General features: G+C 33.1%; 1 protein-coding gene across 3 annotated transcripts in view; it reads left to right on the forward strand.

Annotated features, from left to right (window-relative positions):
- The first annotated feature begins 255 nt into the window (after positions 1 to 255).
- The window catches only part of LOC128985658 (acyl-CoA:lysophosphatidylglycerol acyltransferase 1-like), a 71,862-nt gene continuing 50,733 nt past the window's right edge, over positions 256 to 21,384 (forward strand). The window contains exons 1-2 of one of the 3 annotated variants that reach the window (XM_054405415.1): positions 256 to 416; positions 11,511 to 11,618. In XM_054405415.1, coding sequence (XP_054261390.1) covers positions 11,605 to 11,618 — 14 coding nt within the window. In that variant the 5' untranslated portion in view covers positions 256 to 416; positions 11,511 to 11,604. The remainder of the gene's footprint in view (positions 417 to 11,510; positions 11,619 to 21,384) is intronic. The other 2 variants (XM_054405417.1, XM_054405416.1) reach the window with 2 other exon arrangements.

Here is a 21,384-nt window from a genome sequence, read left to right on the forward strand (position 1 = left end):
ACGATCTATTCCAAACTCATCACTGGTTATGTTTTAACACTGTATAATACGATAATACTCATCCTATTCAAAGATCATACTGACGCCAAAAGCTTGGGGCCTGATATGTTATACTTCAACCATAATATTTTATATAATGTACATTTGTTACATTTTCATACATACATACTTTACATATAACGACGTAATATAAGTGCTTTATGCAGCCGTGGCAAATTTGATTTCAAATGTATGATGGCTGTGGATTTGCAAATGGCGTTTGTGTTGATTATTTTTCTTGTCTAAATTATTCAATCATTTCTCTGGTGCGGATTAGGTTGGATTATCAGTGGTGGAACAGTAATTGCATTGTAGATTGTGCCGGTTCTAGTGATTATTAGTGAATTAAAATGAAAAAAATCCGCAGATGATAATTGGTAAGTACATTTAGCCTCTTTTGAACCTAACTTTGTACATATTAATATCATAGACCAACTAGTATTTGAGTTGCTTTCGTTGAGAGGTGTGACGAGACCTGTGACTACTGAAGTAGGGCCTATGTATGTTTTATATCTAAATACCTAAAACTAATTCACACTTTAATTATATTTACCTACATAGGTAAATCAAACTTGTGATGTAGGCTATAGGCAGGCCTAGCCTATCTAAGGCGACCCTAACTCTTCAATAGACTAACTTAAATATGTCTCAATTTTGTCTTGTAGAGGCATAGGCTTAACGTTTAGTGTTGTTTGTAGGCTAGAAGTTGGAAATAAACTTAAGCTTAGGCCTTGTCTATATAATAATAGGCCGAAGTTCAATTGTAATGTTGGATGGTAGGGCCTAAATATATTGAGCTTACTTTAGGACTAATCTTAACATACATTTCGTTTTGTGGACAGGAGGACTAGCCTAGGCCTAGTTAAATTAACATAGGGTGTAGCCTATCACTGTAACTTAGGACTGATTTTTGTCAGATTTCATGATAATTTCTAGGCTAGGCCTACTTCAAATTAAACTAATTTGACTAGGCCTAACAGGCCTAGGCTACCTATTCATGATATGCCCATTTAGGGGTAGGCTTAGGTAGGGGACAGTCCCATATAGAATCTGCTATTATAAGTTTAAGTTGTATTACTAAGTTGTATTACCTATCAATTTGCTAAAATATCAAAAGGCCCAACTTAATTTAAGTTATCATAGCCTAGTGTAAATCAATTTTGATTGGGTTTGGTCCTATCGTTATTAGGCATAGGCCTAGGCCAAAATATAAGTTTAATTTTTTATAAACATTGAATTGAGGGTAAGTTAAGTTAAGTAAAATTTATGCTAGGCTATTTAGTAGGTACGGTAATGCGGAATAAAACTCTGCATGCGCCCGCTCCCGTTATACTGGTGAAGTGCCTCCTCGAGGGTTGACAGGTCTATAACTTAATTGATATATTGAACCGAAGAAGTTTCGATATAGGCTAGGTTTATCGTTATTCATCCGATAATATATCGTAGGCTCTGCGGAACTGTAGTCGCCATTATTTTTGATAAACTTATTGTCTGTTATTGTGCACACTGAATCTGACAATTGCAATTAGTTTTTGTTGGAAAGACTCCTAAGTTTAAGTAGGCTACCTTAATTGTAAAAAGAAGTTAACAATTTACGCATCTGAGGTCCATTGGACTGGGACAGTGGCGTCGTCCTGTAATCCAGCTACTAGGAGGTCACAAATTGTGGATATTTATAGTGATGCATTTTGGATGCAATACTCCCTGGTGTGGATTAACGTCCGCACTAGTGAGTACTAAGACTATCTGCACTATCCTGATAATTCGACCAACTCGTTAATACCAAGGCAAGAATGTGGTTTGGATTCTACTATTAAAAAAACTGTTGGTCCCTTAGTTGCCATAAGCTGTTTGTGCTATTAATTAACAGCTGTGCCTAAGGAATATGTCGGCCTTAGTCACTAACAAGACTACAAGATCGCGCCACTCATCCTACACTCATCCTTCTTATTTGGGTTAAAATACGCACATAATGGGTCCCCATCTTAAATACTACAGTACTGTACAGTACAGTACGTTTCGAATGGTAATATGGTTGTTTGGATGATCCATATGGACTTTGGAGAGCAAACAACTGTAAAATCAACTTCATGCACCATTGAATAGATTTGTTCCATTGTATCAGCCACTTTTAGAAAAACCATTTTGAAAATTTCAAATAGGCCTATGCGTAAAAACAGAAAGTTTTTTTTTATTTATAGGCCTAAGAAACGATTTTAGTATTATTCTTTTTTTGGACTTAAATCTGTTTATAAAGTGAATAGGCTACCGTACCGGTAATAGAAATGGGACCTCTTGTTATTATGGCAAAATAACATTAAGCGACAAGAGGTACCTTTTCTCAGACCATGCAGAGGCTAACAAAATTATTTATTTTGACCTTTTACATCTTCAATTCAATATTTTAACCGATACTGTCCTATTCTAAGTGAGGCACCGGTATAACAATCGATAAAAACCCTAATTTATATATTTTTGACCTTAATTACTTACATTAGGCTTACTTATATGGGCTGTACTGAAAATTTTGTATCCCCGACAAGTGGTCCTTTTTCGCTTTCCACATCACATATTATTATTTTATTTATTTATAAAATGAATAGGCTGTAGGCCCCTACCTCTATTGGTTGAAACTACTCCAACGTTTTTTTTTTAAGTGAAATTGTTAACTTTGGATATTGTAGGCCTAGATAGCCTAGCCTTATAGGCATTTCATTAGGGTAAATTATAAACTTTGTTATAATTTTTTCCCCATTTACAATTGGACTGTAGGCTAATCAATTGGTTGGATTAATTTAGTGTTACAAACTTTTTGTAGACTTCCTAAGTTATGGGCTCAATATTGCTATTTGATCATATGATTCGTTTAGGTTTCCTCCCTCTTTTTAAGATATTAGCTTAGACGAAAAGAATTAAATATAGACTGTCAGCTCTGCTGTAGTTATCATAGGTTCTGGCGCACACTGCTGGGAGTGCCATGTAGTTACGGCGTACACGTTACCTAACAACACGGTGCTGCCAGCGGTGTGCGCCTGAACCTATGGTAACCACAGCATGGCTGATGGTTTATATTTAATTCTTTTGTCTATGATATTTAGTTACCGGTATTCAATGAATGAAAGCAGTTAATTTGAATGCAAATTTCCTCTAAATTTGATGACCGCTTTAATTGAGCACACACTATGAATGACAGCAGTCAATTTACACCATGAAAACTTAAAAGTGCAAATACTATGACAAGATTATCATCCTATAATGGGACTGGGAACATGCTAGAATTTCGATGAAGTAAGGAAGTACCTATATCATAGGGTTAAATCCATATTGTCAATACAAATTGTTTGAGGATTCAGTTTTTCCCCAGTTTGTTAACCTGTGCTACTACATTGCTGCTATTGTTACCTGTCCCTATTTTTTATAATCCTAGCCGGGCAAGTGAAAGTTTGCGTTTTGGTACTACCCATATCGAGATTTGGGATCCAGATTTTGGGTTCCAGTTTTGAGATTTGAAATTTCTGATATTCGTTCTCCTAATCGGTAACCCTACTCTAAATGAATTTTCCTTATGCGAATCTCTTCTCATATCTAGATTTAATTAGAATTTATTATTCTAAAATAATATGTAGGACAACCGATTTTGATTGTCTGGGGAATGTCTAAAGTTTATGAATCTAACTCGAGGCAGCTTTTATAAACGGGCTCGGGCCCAGGGGCGTGAGAGTTTTAGGCCCCTTTTATGCACCAACGGTCGCTGCACTGCGGTGGCTGCTGAGATTCTATAAGTACATTGACTCAAATGGGTGCTTTTATGCAAATTTCGCAGACGCATGTTTGTTGCTGTGTCATAAAAACTGCAGACACAGTGCATAAAAGGGGTCTTAAGTTATTGCCTTAGGCAAGGAAGAGAAATATTTCCTCACAAGTTGTGGTAGGTGGAGAGATGCTCAATTATCTGTTGTGCCCATAGCACATCTCGCAAACCGCGAGCTTAAAGAGACAAACATGAGGAAAATATGCTTTCTTGGCCATATAAATGCAGAGACAGGATGCTGCTCTTCATCAAACAGCTCAAGTTCTAAGGCCGGGCTAAGGTACTGATTGAGGAAAGCAAAAAGTTCACAGACTAAGTAGGCCCCTGACTCATCGTATCAATCCAATGACCACCCAAATGATCCTTTCCTTCCATAGACAACTTGCATCCATGAACCTAGATAAAGATCATAAAATCTGCTGGTTAGTTATAAGAAAATGGATACTAAAAGTTACTAAAACACCTGGAAAACAGTTTTCAAAGGTTTACAAATGCTCTTAAGTGTCAGAAAAATTATCAGAAGCAAACCATCACCTTTTGTTAACATAAAAATAGTAGTCTGTAAAATAAAGTATAGAGACAAACAAAGTAATGATCCAAAGACTGATTGCTATCAACAACGTGAGTCTAATTCGGTAACTTTAGAAAGTATATGCGTACTTATTATAAGAAACTTAAATATTTTCTGCAAGCGAAGCTTGGCCATCACAACTAAAAGATGAAGAGTCAACCACAAGGGTCAACACATGCTGCAGATGACAGTTGTGACCAATCACTCATTAATCCTTGTTTACCCCTCACACTTGACCTTCAAATGTACCGTCTCCAAACAAGTAGCCCAAATATGGCACAACAAATAAGATTAAGTTAGCCTTGTTGTCATATGCAGGCCTATGAATATATTTAGTTAGGCTATTGATTATAAGCCTAGACAACAGTTTTTACTTTCTCCTCCTATACGTAATAGGCTATAAGGAGAAACTATTTTTGTTGTCCAAACTTTTGAGTTTGAGTTTTGGGTAGGAATTCAGTTTTGAGTTTCGCTCAATCTAAAAAAGTGGTTTGTGTCTCTGTCTCTAAGGTCTTCCTGTGGTCAGATTTTTTTAAAATATTTGGCATGTGGGCGAACTAATATTTTTCAAGAGTGGATTTTTTCCACTTTAAAAAAATTATGAATCTAATCATTGACTATATAAACACTAGTGTTGTATAGTCAATGATCTAATGGTGATTTTTCTATAAAACTCCATAAAATAGAAAAACTTTTTTAACAAAAAAATGTTTCCAACAATTTTGATTGTAATTTAGATTTTTAGTTATTTGAAACCTGAATAAAATGGCTTCAACCCCCAACACTGTAAATATCATGGTTCAAAAATTATCAGAATGTTTGTGATCGCCCCCCCCCCCCCCCCCATAAAACCCACAAACTTCAGTGAAATTTTATAGCAACAAACCACGTCCGTGATACAATTTGTTGTGGAGTTTGGTATGTTGGTACTAATCCAAGATCTTCTAGCACTTTTTAAATTTGATATTGTATAAATTAGTTTTCAATATATAGTTTAAAGTGGGCTAGTGGGCTGTTCTGATGTTCAATTTTAACGCAAAGTTCAGGTGTTAGGTTGCTTATACCACCTATTAGCCTACTTGTTCCCAATGTTTTTTTTTCTATTTTTATTAATTAGTTAACTTTTATGTAAAAAATAAAGGGACAATTATATAAAGGTTGAAATTAAACCGGATTATTAAACTATTTTTGACATGCAACTAACTGGACTTAAAGCCTTAAAAACGTGATTGACGACAGCCACTACCTCAGGAAAATTTTAATTTTGCTACACAACTCATTTGAAAATTAAAAAATTTTAACATTGTCCTTATGGAGGGCCAAGTAACAATGTTGGTTGAACAAAATGACAAGTAAAATTAAATAAAAGACTTCATTTGTGTTTATAACAAGCCATCCACAGTATGCTAGAAAATTAAAAACTACATTACAAAGTTGTAAACACCAGTTGTAACTATTGAGCAAAGATTACACCGAAGATTATTCGATATAGGGGATAATAGAGCAAGTCAGTGTTGATGAGTGATGAGTGTTTAGTGTTGGTGCCATTTTAAATACAAATCTACCCCAAATCCTAATGTTCATTAATATTTGAATCACCAATAATTCATTTTCTCTCTTACACTCCGGACTTAATATATTAAGTACCCCTACAAAGATATTAATCACAGCATGTGCTCTTTACATAACTTTGATGTTGGGCACAAGCAGTGCCAAACCAGCTGTGATGTCCCATGGCCTTGACCAGTATCTGACATCATCCAAGTTAATAAGGATCTGGCTGACGTGGTGGCCTTGAGTGCCCAGGGCCACTGGGGCACACCGCCAACTCCAGCAAACTCACAATCTGTGCAGCGGAGTTTGGGGAATGTAGAGAATCCGAGGTGTTACAAAAATTATCATCAAACTCAACTCTATTAGAAACTTACCTCAATTGTTCTTGGGATGGACTGCAAATGATTCTGGTTAAACAAATTTGAACAAACACAGCTAATCTTAATAAGAAACAAAAATGTCATTTATTATTAGGCCTAACTTATTCAAAACTCTTTCTTCGGTCACTTAAACTACACATGCTGGTGTGTGTGTGTGTTGAAGTAAATATAATAATTGCTCTAATCGATTAAAAATTATATGAAACAGGGTAAAAGTTATGTTTCTGTTTGTTAAACAAATATTTAAAATTCTACCTCGCTTATTTTAGAATCGAATATCCTTTTATCTATTTATTAAACATGAGAAGCATTTTTTTGTCTTAAGACGCAAGGTACGACCCTAGGATTGTTTTTCACATTACTTCAGGTTAGACCTAGGGGTGCATTATTATGCAGATAAAATCTATTGGTGATTTGCAGGGTTTCAACTGGGGACCTCATAGACTGAAGTTCCACACTCTAACCACTAGACCAGTTTGCACCCCATAAGAAGCATTAGGCAATTAATTATTACTTAAGTAAAAACTTAAGTTAACGTTATATCGGCAAAAACCATTAGTAAAGAAAATAAACTTTATTGAGTAAGGTTGTAGATTGGTAATTTTGTTGCTAACACTAAGTAAACTAGGTTAGAAAAATGCTGACAACAACACAAAATTAATATCGACTACAAACTGCAAATTTGTATGCAATTTATTAATTCAATTACTATGAAAACAAGTATTTGCTTATCGTGAATTAATATTAAAAATAAGTATGATAATTGAATCAACTAGGCCTGCACTTTTTTTATCTTAATAAATGCTTTGAGCTCTAAATCAACGAACTATCAAATAAGCTTAGTGTTAGCGACAACTTTTCAGCAACTCAGCAAGAAGTAGGTTCTTGACTAACTAAGCCGTTCTACTGCTTATCCACAAATGCATCGACGCTAGCGGATTTGTTGATAGTCTATTGCAAGTACTAGCTTACACTACACACTGCATCTGTATTAATAAGATGCACTTTAATTCTGTAAAACCAATCAGATATTGACTAGATAACTGAAGTAGAGTAAAAAATACATTTCTGGTTTTATGTATTGATTTGGACTCAAATTGAATGTTGGGAACGAATGTCAACATTTTAATATCAGGGACTGGCAAATACTTAAAAACTGGAAGATCTTACCCGCGTAATAGCTAAATCAACATTTTTTATTTTAAGAAAGACTTCGATTATCTAATTGTTTATCAAAATTTGTAATACAAATTACATGAACTAAACTGGATTTATTACAAAGAAACAAATTACCATATGTAATTTTTCCGGGGTCGAAAGTAAACAGTGTTAAAAACAACACAAATTTAATGAATGACATAATAACATCTGTTGTTATTTTTCATCATACTGCAGCAAAAACAGCCTTTTTCAATGGATGCGTTATGGGTCTAAAGTATCTTTTCTACTCTCTAGGGAGTAAAAAGCGTTTTTAGCTGTTTAAAGCATTAGCAAATTAAATTGAAAACAAGTTTTGAGAGGTTATCATCTTTAAATGAAATTTATTTTAGTTTTGTAACATAGGCTAGTTTGTTCAAATAAAGATGCAATATGACAAAAATACAGTTCATCAAACCGGCATAAAGTGTCCTTTCAACTTCAACCCTCCCTCATTTTCCGATCTCGGCTTTGCCTCAATCGTAAAAGTAGAGCTCGGGTTAAAAATAGTCACTTTTGGCCCTAGTGATAAAATATACTATTATATGGTGAAAACCCGCCCTAAAAATACAAATAAAACTAAAAATGAAGAAAACATCACCGATATACATGTTATATGACCGTAGTAAGTATAGTTACATGAAAACCTGGTGTTGCTCATTTGCTGACTAATAAATTCCTAAGAAATACATTTTACGAGATTGACAACTTTATTTAGATGACATTTTTTTCCAGCAAACAAGACAGGGACAGCAGTAAACAAGGTGTGTAAACAATGGTAGGCGACTGAAACTAATTACGGTTACGGGATGTCTGGACCAATTTACTCTCTCATTACTCGTGGCACACTTCTTCCCGTCTTGATTAGGGAACGTCTTTGTCTTCGCGTAAAGCTATTTTTAAAAGTGTAAAATCAAGAGCAGAGCCGTTTCTCCCTGACATCCTTCAATCAATACAGTGTGATGCTAAATCAAGCGTGTTCGACATGTTTTGGTGTAGTAATTTTTAAAATGGTAACCTCTTCGGGGCTATACAAACTTTATTTTTAAGGGTGTTATAAGTTGCCTGTAGCCTAATTGTGCTTGGTAGGTATAGTAGTTTTTTCCAATAGTAGGCCTATATTGTACGCTGAATACCGAAATACAAGATAACAAGCCGCCTCTCTAAATCTGAAGCTGCAACTAAGTGTACAATTTTATGAAGAAACTTAGTGTTAATGGCAGTTTGGACGAGTCCGAGTTGTAAATATGACCGTAACCAAAAATTTGAATGGAAAGGGAACCTCTGTAAGGAGCAAACAGCAAAATTGATGATAAAAAATGTATTTGTTTAGACAACACACATTAAAATAAATTTAACTCTTTACCCTCACAACATAAAAATGAATGAGAATAATAATGATCTAACTTTGGCCTGTAATAACATAATTTTTGACAAACAAAAAACACCTATGCGAAATGAATAAAATTCATCTTAAAGCTTTGAATCTTGAAACTCACCAGTCGAATCTCAAAACCCAAATATTTCCATAGCTTTAGTAAGTTAGCCTATTTTTGAGATTTGAGATTCGCTTTTTACACATTCTAGTACCTATCTTCCTTCTCTTAGTCATGGTGATTTTGGTTGTGGGTTTTGATATTTTCTTCAGATATACCATGAATTAAATTTATGCGAATGTAAGTGGAATTAAATCGGAAACTCTGGTGAATAGGTAAGCCAGGTTTGATTGATTCAATTGATTTGCATAACAGATGTTTGGGTAATACAAACACACAGTGGCATTTCTCCGCTAACGATTAAGGCAAAATTATTCAGTAAACAATCATTATCTTGTAGGCCTACTGTGTTGACAGTTAATATTTATTTTTGTTATTTTATGCACAAGGAAAATAATTATGCAGATTACATTGCTTACCAAGCGATGCGGAAAATAATAGGGGAAATGATCCGTGGTTGATTGTTTAGCTGGGAAATAGTTTTGTGTCAAGGTAGTGTATGAATAGGTCAATTGTATATCTTCTCAGGTTTCTATTATAATTTGCAAAGTCAAACTATGATTTGTCGTTGAATTTTGATTGGAGTTAAATACATAATGTCAATTAGTATTAATTGTATTCTCATATGTAAAATTCTTCATCTTCATAAATATGCAATTTGGAATGTAAGCTTATCACTGCTCCATTTATTATTGTACCGATGTGTTGACAAAAATAAGTCATTTTGTAGTAATTTAATAATGTTTATGCAACAGAAGAGAGTTTTTTTGACTAAGAGATTTGCTGGAACCTTTTTTAATTCACTGAGAATTTAAAAGAGAAAACAAATTTTTTTACCAGTTACTTCTAAACATACTTTTCATGTACAAATTAAACTTAATTTGAATAGAGTTTCTTAAGCCACATATCTCATTTTGTTTTTGAACAATGTTGCTAACATAATAAATCACTCACATTTCTTTCAAAAATAACCCACTTTTTGGAAGATCAACTCCGCCCTTTTCATGGTTCCTTTTTTATGGTTGGTTTGATAATTTTACTTTTCAAAAAAGAGCCAAACAGTTTCAGTAGGAGAAAATTAGCAAAAAGTCTGGCTATAAATTTTGATAAGGCTATAAATAAGTGTTTATCAATAATGCACAACATCTACTGTCCTCATCAGTAGTTTGAAGAAATACACTATAAATTTTGATTTATTTATCTGGGTTAGGTCCATAAATGTTTCTCACAACGCCTGGGTCAAAGTCCTACAAACCATTAAACAACTGCTATGAAAAAGTTTAGTATAGATAAAAAGGTAAACATATTTGAAATGTACTCTTTGTTGTTAAAATTCTAAAAAGACCAGGTTAAAATTCCACCACAAAATATAGCAAGATTCTCACAAGCCGTGAACAATAATTAGAACCTTGGTTTAAAAAAAAAAAACACAAAATATGATAACAATTTTGGGAGACAAAGCAAGGAGTAGGTTAGAGGTATTACCATACGAGGCAAGCAATTCGGTCTTACGACTACCCATCTACGTACCACCATTACATGCTTTACCCATGTTCCACAACAGGGTAGGCTATTGGAAGGGAGAATTATTTGCGTCTTCAAATCTACCGTGGGAAACAGATACAACCACTAAATTGATTGTTGAAATAAAACTCAGTTGTACCACTTAGTTTTGTAGAATGCACTTTGTTTCTGGTTTAATTAAGTTGTGTAGCAGATTTAAAATGAATAAATATCGAAATGTGAACATAAATAATGTGAACGTAAATACAGTAATGCAAATATAAACATTGTAATTTTTCATTTCCTTATAGAGATCAATCAATATTTACCTATATGCTCCTCTGTTAACTTTTGACATCCACTAGGCACAACCATAGACTAACCAACACAAGTAGACTTATCATCCCATTGTAAATTTTGAAGCTTGTTTTTGTGTCTAGTTTATGTATGGTGACACTATGCGCTACTGTCGACTAAATGTTGTTTTATTTTAGGGTTAATTTCTTCACTTGTGCTATACTGTTTGGTTGTATAACTAGGGGGCAGGTTATTGTTTATGATTAGATCGTATTAATTGATTAAACAAGGTTTTGAATTACTAAAATAGCAAGAAACAAATTGTAAACAAAACACGACCCCTACAACAGTAGGCCTACACTATACAGAATTAGCAATAACATTTTTTTCAGCCGTTCCATAAGGATGAGAAATCTACTAAGGGAGTATGTTTTATCCATGGCACAACTTAAGGGGATTTGAATAAACTAAGGTTTTTTGCCAAGTTTGTGATCTACATTATTTTTCAATAAGTCCAGTAGGTTGAAATAAACACTTGAACTGGCATAACAGAAACCACTTCTACAACATTATAATTACAGATTTAGAATGTATGCTATAATGTTTTGTCCTGCACTTTGCTTTTTTTATTCTGAAATGTTACCTGGTGGTTTTGTTCCCAGGTCCACCCATCTAGAATGCTGGAATGTTTCCTACTTTCTGTCTTCAGACCCACCCTGAGGACAGAATAGTTCCTGGCATCCTTTTAGCAAAAAAATGACCACCATGAGGTAAGTTTGGTATTATTCGTTCAATCACTAATGACAAGTTTTTCATCTCGTTCTATTTATAGGGTAAACAAATATATATATATTGATCCCCTCTTTTCTTAGATCAATTTCACAATAATTATTTGAAATAATTATCCTAACAAAATTTATTCAGTTTACTACTGTTCAAAGTTTTTCAGACCTGATCAAGGTTTCCAATTTTCTTTTAATTAGTGGGTAGTGTGTTTGATTGTCCTCGTTTACTACAACTACAAGATGTTAATCATTGGGTGTTTTTGTAACGTAGTCTACCTTTTACTGCTTAAAGGGTTACACGGGATACCTACATGCGAGAAGGTTTTAAGGCTGAGTGTAAAACAAAAGATTTAGTCAAAAAGAGGCTTAGGTTTAGCATTCACTGACAAGATTCGGATTACCTTTCCTTTTGGTCCCCTAAATCGTCTTGTATAGTTACATTTGCACTTGATTCCTTAATCAGGTGCATAAATAATAGGTTGATTCCTTAATCGTTGTCGTCCTTAATCCTTAGTTTGTTGTATGAATTCATATTTGCTACATTTGAAGTGGATTTATTGTTTACTATTCGTAAAAATGTTTTTTGTGTTCAAGAACACTTCTGAATGTTGGTAGCACTTATAACTTTATAATTTCAATGATGAGCAGTAATGTACAGAATATGTTTTTTAACTGCAAGCCTAGATTAAATTTACAACAGAGTTATCCTAATGGATAAGCTGGAGACAATTTTAAGATACAATTCCTTCTAGAAAAAATCCATATGAAAACCATAAATATTATTAATACTGTATGAAGAGTGTTCTGATGTTCAATACCTTTTTTCAAGTTATTTCTGACTTCAAAAGTATTTAATAAATCAAATGGTCTATTTATAAACTAAAACCCTAGGGTTGTAACTAAAGAGTGAAATGGAAAAAAGGGTAAAATAAGAAAAAAAATTGTTGAAATAAGAGAGTAACATTTAGTCAACATTAGGAAGAAACATAAACATGGACATGAACTTGCATAAAAGAGGCCTTATATTATAAAATATTAGGATGAAAAGTTTGTGTGTCAGTGAATGTATTTGGCCTACATTGGGCTCCGAGTTGCTAAAGGTGCAATTATATTTGGCACAGATTTTGTTAATTGTAGTATTGATATACATTACAAATAATTGTTTCCACGTGAAGGAACAATGTAGATAAAATAGGACGACATAGGCTAATATCTTCTTTAGTATCTCATCACTCTTTCGATGCGGTTTTCATGTTAGAAAGCCATGTTTTGCATTTTGATTGGAAGTTATGTCATACTATTGTGTTTTGTTACTTGTTAATTGTTAATTGAGTGTAGGCTTACTTAAACAATTTTAATGGTGTCTTAAAATGTTTTTGCTATTAAGATTGCATCTACAAGTTTCAGTTTTATTGAAAGTTCAACATTAAAACTTTTAAATTCGCTTAACTTTGTTGTAAAGTAGCATTATTTCAAGAAAATTTTGTATTGGATTTCTTTATCTTAAAATAACGTTGGAGACCTTTTCAATAATGTTGGTGATCCGATTCCACCCTTCTTGTTAATGGATTGTAGGATTAATACTGGCAGTGCCATTAGGCTAATGCGAATTAGAGATGGGTTTTAAAATACTTAATGGCATTAGTTGATTTTATAAAAAAATAACTGTGCCACAAAATAATTGTGCTAAAAATTGTCTGGATATTTTTATATATACTTTCATGAATCACATTGTTTTGATTTTTTTACAGTTTATAGATACAAAATATTACAAACAATAAATACTATAAACGAGTCAGCAAACAATTTAATATGCGGTGGTTTTATTAAAACAAATACAACTTTGTTTCATTTTGTTCAACAGTAACCAAAGTTCCTGCATTGTCGAGTTAGTAATGAATAAAAAACAAAAGGTCAAAAACGTTAAAATTAATGACAGAGTGTTGAGGAAACAAAATTCTTTTGTGTTAAAACAAAGGATTAGTCTGCACAAGGTAGAGGTTTTGTCATAAGTGCTATTAATCCTCAAGTGTGGTAAATGTAATCTCTGTAATAGCTCGGTCATCTTCTACTAATCTTCTTTGGTGCTAACAGCGCTTGCTTTAACGATTCAGTTATTTTCTCTAAAACTGTGAGCATTAGCAAGCGTCCTAGTGTTCTATCATGATTTTTCAGCTGTGTACTGGTGAAATTACCTGCTGCCAAGTGATCCTTGTGCGTGATCCTTTTTCAGTTGATTTTCAAGTACCTAACAATAGGCCTAAACATGTTAGCGAATTTCCCATATAGGGAATAAGCTATTATCGTAGTACTCATGGTAAGACCTGGACGCGGGACCGATTTTTTTTTTTTTTCGTTTTGAGGTCCCTAGAGGCCAAAAACACAATCCGTTCAAATTCATATAGAGATATATATTTAGCCTATATATTTATGTACTAGCTGTGTGCCCGTTCTATGCACGGGGATCTTATAGTAGTCAGTTGAATGTGACAAAAATCACAAAATGTGTTGGGTTTTTGGACATTTGTAACTTTATTTCTTAAGTAGGTAGGCCATGTATTCCATGGAAAAGTGCCGGTATCAAGGATCGTCATCGAAAAGGTTGTTATGAATAAATAGGTAGGCGTACGTACCCAAGAGATGGGCTATGGGCCTATTGGCTGAATGGTCCAGCGATTGCATCACACGGTGAGTAGAAACAGAAAGTGACACATTGGAAAAGCGAGTTTAGCATCATCCGTATACCTCTATTACTTACAATCACCCACTGCAGTTGTGATTTTTTTACTTTACACTTTACACAATCGCCATTGAAGCGCCGTCAGTGAGTGGAAACCTTGTTTGTAAGCTATTGGCGACGATCGCTATAAGTGTCCCAGTCCTATAAAACACTGATTCAAGGTCTTTTTTCTGGTTATCAAAACTCAAGAACAATTTCATACACAAATAATCTCTGGTTCCTGACCTGGATGATGCCTAGTTATTTAATTTCATTTACGGTTACACTATAATATTGCACTTGCGATTAATTAAATCCGTTAAATGTAAGAAAAACTTTTTTAATCTCACTTTGTTTGGGATTTGCTTTCAAAACGTGATCGGAAATGATTGCGGTATTTGTAAACAACATTTGTAAACATATCAGTGACAGCTAGAAAAAATAATCTTGATCCGAACAGCTGTTCGTTATTTCATAAATGATTATGTGATAAAATTGAGCGAAAACTTGGAAAAAATCGCACAAAACTGCATTTTTGAACGTCCGTAATTTTATTTACAAAGTAGTGAGGCCATGTTTTAATGGCTAAAGACACTCTCGCCAATCCAGTGAATACATTAAAATGACTTGGATCTTGATAGGTACTCTCGTTTTCATGGAGAAGATTGCGTAAAATGCCATCTTGAGTGTTACAGAAAGACAGACAGACAGACAGAAATAGAGATAAGACTTGTTTCTGCTTCTTTAATGTATAAAACGTAAAAACAACCTAAAAATATATAATTCTGAGCAATGTACATACAAAACTCTAATTTTATTTACATAGATGTATATATATGTATGTCTGTTAGCGCGATAACTCGAGCAAAAATGATCCGTTATTGATGAAATTTGGTACAAACGTGTAAACCTACATTTATTCGAACGAGTTCGCGATCCAGCATAATCGAACCATGGGGACAGGGGTTTATGGGGGGTTTTATAGGGTAAAAATGGGTTTTTCCCATTTTTGACCCTAAAAACAAAAAAAATTGCAATTTCTTTCTAAATCGTTTTGTAGAGCTTAAAAAAAGAAATAATTTAGTATATGGAAGCGCTGTTGTATACCTAACTGTCGACGTATGGTCAAAAAACACTTTTTATCTTCCCCGTAGCAGCAAATTTAAGCACTCGTTAAATCTAATGTTATTTAAATGGGGAATAAATAACCTATGTCTTATTTATGGAAATATTTTAGTAGAAATATAATCAGACAAGTTGAAATTCGCTTAGTCTGCAGGTTTGCTGCGGCGGGGGTATTTTTTTCTTAAAGGGGGTTAGTACAAATGATCAATTATTGAACGTGAAAATACTTTTACTAAGTGGGTACGATAATCAGGTTAGGGAAATAGTTTGATTGTTTAATGCTTTTAGGGGTAAGGCTGGTAGTTGGAGTGTGGGACTTCTGTCTTGGTGGGGATGGGTTCGAATCTTGCCATTCATCAATGGCTTTAACTATGTGATAATGTTGTGATTTGGTGTTAAAGATTCCACCTTTATGTGTAGGCTATGTTCATCTACAATCAGGAAACAACAAAATAACTATACACCACATTTGATCTTATAACCGTTTCATAAAATAATATTATTGGTAATTTTGTACAATAGGCTATAACTTAAGAAAGAGGAATACATTTATTTAAAAATTGAAATTGTTTGCCTGAAGTTAGATTTATTGTTTACATTGTCTATAGTGCTAGACACAAAATTATTGTTGTAAGCAAGAGGTTGTGTGAAAGGAAATAAGTTATTTCGGCTGTCTTGGCTCCATAGAATAATGGACATGGTAAAATATGAACATCCACTCGGATGTTACGATTGAGAGATTCGAATACTGAAGTTGGAGTCATATACATTCTGTATCAGTTTTATTGATTGTATTCAAAATAAGTGTAAAACATGTAAAAAAAGATTAATGTTGTAGAAATAAATTCAAATTCAATGTAGAGTAAAATTTATTTTACATCAAGGTAGGCACACTAGCGTGAAGTAGGCATTCCATTCCTATGTTAAAGTTGTTGCAGGCTATATAGTTATTTAGCCAGCGGATACTTGAGAAACATTTGTTTACATCTTAAGTCATGTACCTGTATAACTATTGCTGAAAACAAATTTTGACGTTGAATTGTGAATTATGTCACTTTTTAAAGATTCGCTTTCAGTTAGAAAACAATACATATTCAGTATTATTATTCATTTGATTTTTTTTTACTTTTGGATAGCTTAGCAATAAAATTAGGGATGCATAAATATTTATTTGTATTTACTATTAGTTTTGATAATATGGTATTTTTGATACAAAATATGAATCATTAAACAAATTATGTATTAAGAGTAGATCCTAATGTTTAAAAAATATAACCAGAGCAAAACTAACTAACGAGTATAATTTAGAGAATTTATTTTCTTGACAGGTTTGAATAGGTAATCAAACAAATTGAATAGACGCTATACATAAATTAACATGTTTATGAGAAGGTCTAAAGTGTTGTGCATTGCTCAGTATTTTTAAATCCATGTTAGGAGTATAAAAGTATATTTTAAATTTAATGTAAGAATGAGGTGGGTAAAACATTTTTCATACATTTTCTTACATATTTGAATTCTAATTTCAACCTTGTTCTATACTATATAACAAACACTAATATTGCAATCTGTCACAAATGTCTAGTCAAATCTCTAAAGTGCAAAAGAAATCCCATTAAAAATGCAAACAAATATAAAAATTTAGAAACTGACACAACATTGTTAAAATGTTTGCGTCAGCATTTTGAAATACATTTGTTATTCACATGATCAGTTGGAGAGCTCCACAAAGGTTTTAGGGTCAAAAAGGTGTCAATTCTACTTCAACTTCACTGTCGACTTGTCATCACATTGTGGATTAACTTTGGCTTTCGCTTTAGCCACTGTCAGTTTATCCCAACTCATTGATATTTTATACGCGCCGCTTTTGTGTGGATATGTCAGTGGCGGATTTTGCAATATTCAACTAAATTTGTGATTTGGTTCAGAATTCTTATAAAATATGTATGGTGGTTTTGCAGATTGGAATTTTGAGATTCGATTCAGAACTGAAATTAAATAGAGGTCGTTATAAAGCTGTTGCAATGTGTAAGGAAATGTGGAATTTGGTTCTGAGTTCAAATAAGAGATGATGGTTTTGTACAGTATATTTGAGATTTGATTCAGAATGGTAATGAAAGAAAGGTAGTATAGTGGACAGAATTTTAAAATGGTTTACAGATTTTGGTTTTGCCTAGGATTAGATACAATAGCTTCTGTGAAATCTATTTTCACACAAGAATAACTTTTTAACTGTTCTAAGTTTATTTAACATATTTTATCAATTAGTTTAAATAGCCTGATGACTGACCTAATCTGAAGTTGTTTTTGCATTACTCAACACTAATTATAATTTGATAACCTCCCACTATCTAGTATATTTCTGTAGCCTCTGACCTCAAAACTTTTTGTTGATTGTCTCAACTGTTGAAGTTTAAAAATAGAAATGATTTCCTAGATTTTTTTCTATGTCTGTTAAATTTTATTGTAAAAAAGGAGTTGGTTTTACCGTGAATTGCTATCTCTTATGCTAATGCACTTGAACAAATTATCTACGTTTCCTTATGTTTAACAATAATTTTTATCTTTCTACTCAAATGTAATGGTTGAATATTTCTCTTGTCTTGTTCATTTATTCAAAACTGATTATTATTCAAAGTGTCAACTAACAAAAAACAGTAAACTGATATTTCCTCAACAAGCTTAGTTATTTCCCTTTGTTGTTGGAAAACTCATTAGTAACTGATCAATTTCATTCATAGATGATTTTTGTAGTGGGATTTCAGATGAGGAAAAGAAATGTCTCATCTATGATACATAGTGGTCTATATATGTGGTTGTGTCTAATCTAATCCATCTAATCCTTCCAGTCAAGTCAAATCAGATCACAGTCTTTACAACAGTAAGCAGGCTATAGTTGACTGTAATATCTCAATCTAGAATAACAACAAAATTGTTGTAAATGAATATCATCAGAAAACAGAACAGTAATTGTTTCATAATTTATATTGTGATACTTGTACTACTTATATTCTAGTATGAGGAGGGCATTTTCTTATCCGTCCATATCAGATAAGCTAATTAAATCACAAGTTATACAACAGGAAGCTGGTTAGTTTACTGTACCAACTCAACCTAGAAAGAATTACAATAATATTGTCAGTGATGTACAGAAATGCATGGTACAACTGCACATCAACTATTAATTTATGCTACCTTCTAAATCCTCACCAAAACACATTCTACATTGTTATAAAGCTGTTTAAATATACTGCAAGGCAATTGTAGGTCAAAGTTATGTCCTTTCAGGAATGTATAGTCCACAATGTTAATGATAACTTAATACTTTGGGCACCTGCTTTTGGCTATGAGATTTAAATGGGGAAAATGCATTTAAAAGTTACTATTCTAAAATATTTACTGCACTTGGCTTTCAAATACATAATTTTTATACTATATGCTTAAAAATAAACGTATAATGTAACAAGGTGGTTCTACTTTCGAAAAAGTTACACATCCACCATTGACTATAGAATCACAAATCAATTCTTTCCCTCCTTTTTATAATTTTTTTCCGTTCAATACAATCAGAAGTGTGCCAGTATACAATATTGACTAAATTGTTATTATGACAAAAAAATTCATTCTCTATTTTCCTTCAACTTATTATGTCAGTGGGACGTGAACCGAAGTGTCTTTAAAAGCATGAAAAAGTGTATATGTGTTGTCAGGGTCCATTGTCTACTTTGTATAAATTTTGAACCCAGTTGATTGAGTAATTTTGTCGTTTACAACAAATATGGTAGGCCTACATGGAAACAACCTCTATTTTACTTAGAATATATATACAGTATTGTCCATCATCTCTTGTGAATATCCAACTAGCTCTTACAAGTATGTGTAAAATATGTAACAGTTTCATTGAAATCATGATTAAAATCAAGTAAGTAATTCAGAACAGACAACAAAGACCCAATTTCACAGTCCTTGCCATTTTCAGTGGATTTGTAGAATCTAATCAATTTGCGGCTTCAAGTTCTCCTTCCCTTATGAATAGTCCATACGGTGTTGCTGTACTTTTAATGGGATGTACGTGTGTTACTTGTCTTTTGATACTGAATGAGCTGTTTGCACGGCTGTGCAAGTATATAGTGGAATAATATGCAACTTAAGTTTTACTAATTTCTGATCTAATCAAAATCCCAGTTGTTTATTAATGAATAATCAACCAAAAGCGTTTACTTTGCAATAGCTTTGACGATTGAAAAAAAAAAACTAATTAGGATCAAATAAAATAATTACTGTACTAAAATTAATTATCGTATATATATGTATATATATCGTACATATACGTCCAAAAATTCAACAACAACAAAATGTAGGTCTTGTATGCATGGAATAACATTTGAGCAGACTTAAGGCATCATAGTAGACATTGATCCCCATTTCAGAACAAGCGGCTTGGGCCTTATCTGGGTCGCAATTAAAATAAAGATTTGACCAATTTCTGGGGAATATTCAGAGTAAATCTGTTAATCCTAATTACATTTGGAATAAAGAACAGTTAGCATCTTATTGAGCTCGGTCATCTTCTACTAATCTTGTTTGGTGCTAACAGCTCTTGCTTTAACGGTTCAATTAAAGTAAGTATATTAAAGTAAAAGCCCTCTCTGACTGACTCACTCACCGATTCATCACTAATTCTCGTACTGCCATACTAGCATAGATCCTTTTAATCTATGATACTAGCTAGAAGGTTGAAATCTGGTATACATATTCTTTCAGATCAAAAATAGGAAAGTTAAATGTTTATATAATGATTCTACAAAAGGGTTAATGCTCTAAAGTTACAAGTTCCAATATTATTTTTAAAGACATTCAGTTTTTTTTGCCATTTTTAAAATCATATACAATCTTTAAAAAAAAATTCATGTATGCCATATTTCCTGTTTTTGTTAATTTGTTTATCAAGATTGCTTTATTCTTTGTTAAACTGGTATGTTGTAAAACTCTTAACTTCTCAAGTGTTTTGAGTTTGGTTATTGTTATTTAGTTTGGGTACCGTACTTCTTATAAATCCATTAAATGGAAAATTAAACAAAAAACTCTCCGACATAAGAAAACTGTTGGCCTGCTTGACTGCCACAATGAATGAGTTAAGGATCATTTTGCTGCTGAATGCCTACTTCCCCCCTCACCACTGGTGTGCTTTTGTTGCTGCTCTTTACTAAATGATGAGTCAATCGGTGACTGCTTTACACACTTCCCTCTCCAACATGGTACAGAGAATGCAGTTATTTGCAGTTTTTTTACTGGTCGCAGTGCTTTTAGATTCTAACTTGTGTAGCAAGGCTTTTGATAGTGTGTCACACTCCAAGCTGGTAAATATCTTGTTTTGTCTCGGTATCAAGGATAGAGCTTTAGATTGGTTTAAATCGTATTTAAATAACAGACAACAATAGGCCTATATAGAAATAACTAATGTCACAAACAACAATAAGGTAAATTTTACATCATCTTTGGAAATTTTAAAATGTGGAGTGCCACAAGGATCAATCCTGGGACCACTGTTGTTCATATATTATACAAAGGGTTTACCAGATGTATTAGATGATGCTGAAGTCTGTCTATATGCTGATGACATTAGCTTACTTGTATGTGGTAATACCCATCAAAAAGTAGAGTCAATAGCAAATAACCAATTTACAAATGTAAATACTCTTTTTTAAACCATTTTAAACGTATAGTTAATATAAATAAGACAAAGTGCATATCTTTCTCAACATATGAGAATTATAAACAAGCTCAAGACAGAATTGGGATGGTAGGAAAATGTCTAGAAGAACTGCAAAATTTTAAATTCCTAGGACTTGTATTGGACAAAAATTTTAATTGGAACCTTCATATTGAACATCTTGGCCGTAAAAT

The sequence above is a fragment of the Macrosteles quadrilineatus genome, unplaced genomic scaffold, assembly GCF_028750875.1.
Source record: "Macrosteles quadrilineatus isolate MER2022 unplaced genomic scaffold, UCM_ALF_1.0 Scaffold_2__2_contigs__length_208266976, whole genome shotgun sequence".
In the NCBI taxonomy this organism is placed as follows: domain Eukaryota; kingdom Metazoa; phylum Arthropoda; class Insecta; order Hemiptera; family Cicadellidae; genus Macrosteles; species Macrosteles quadrilineatus.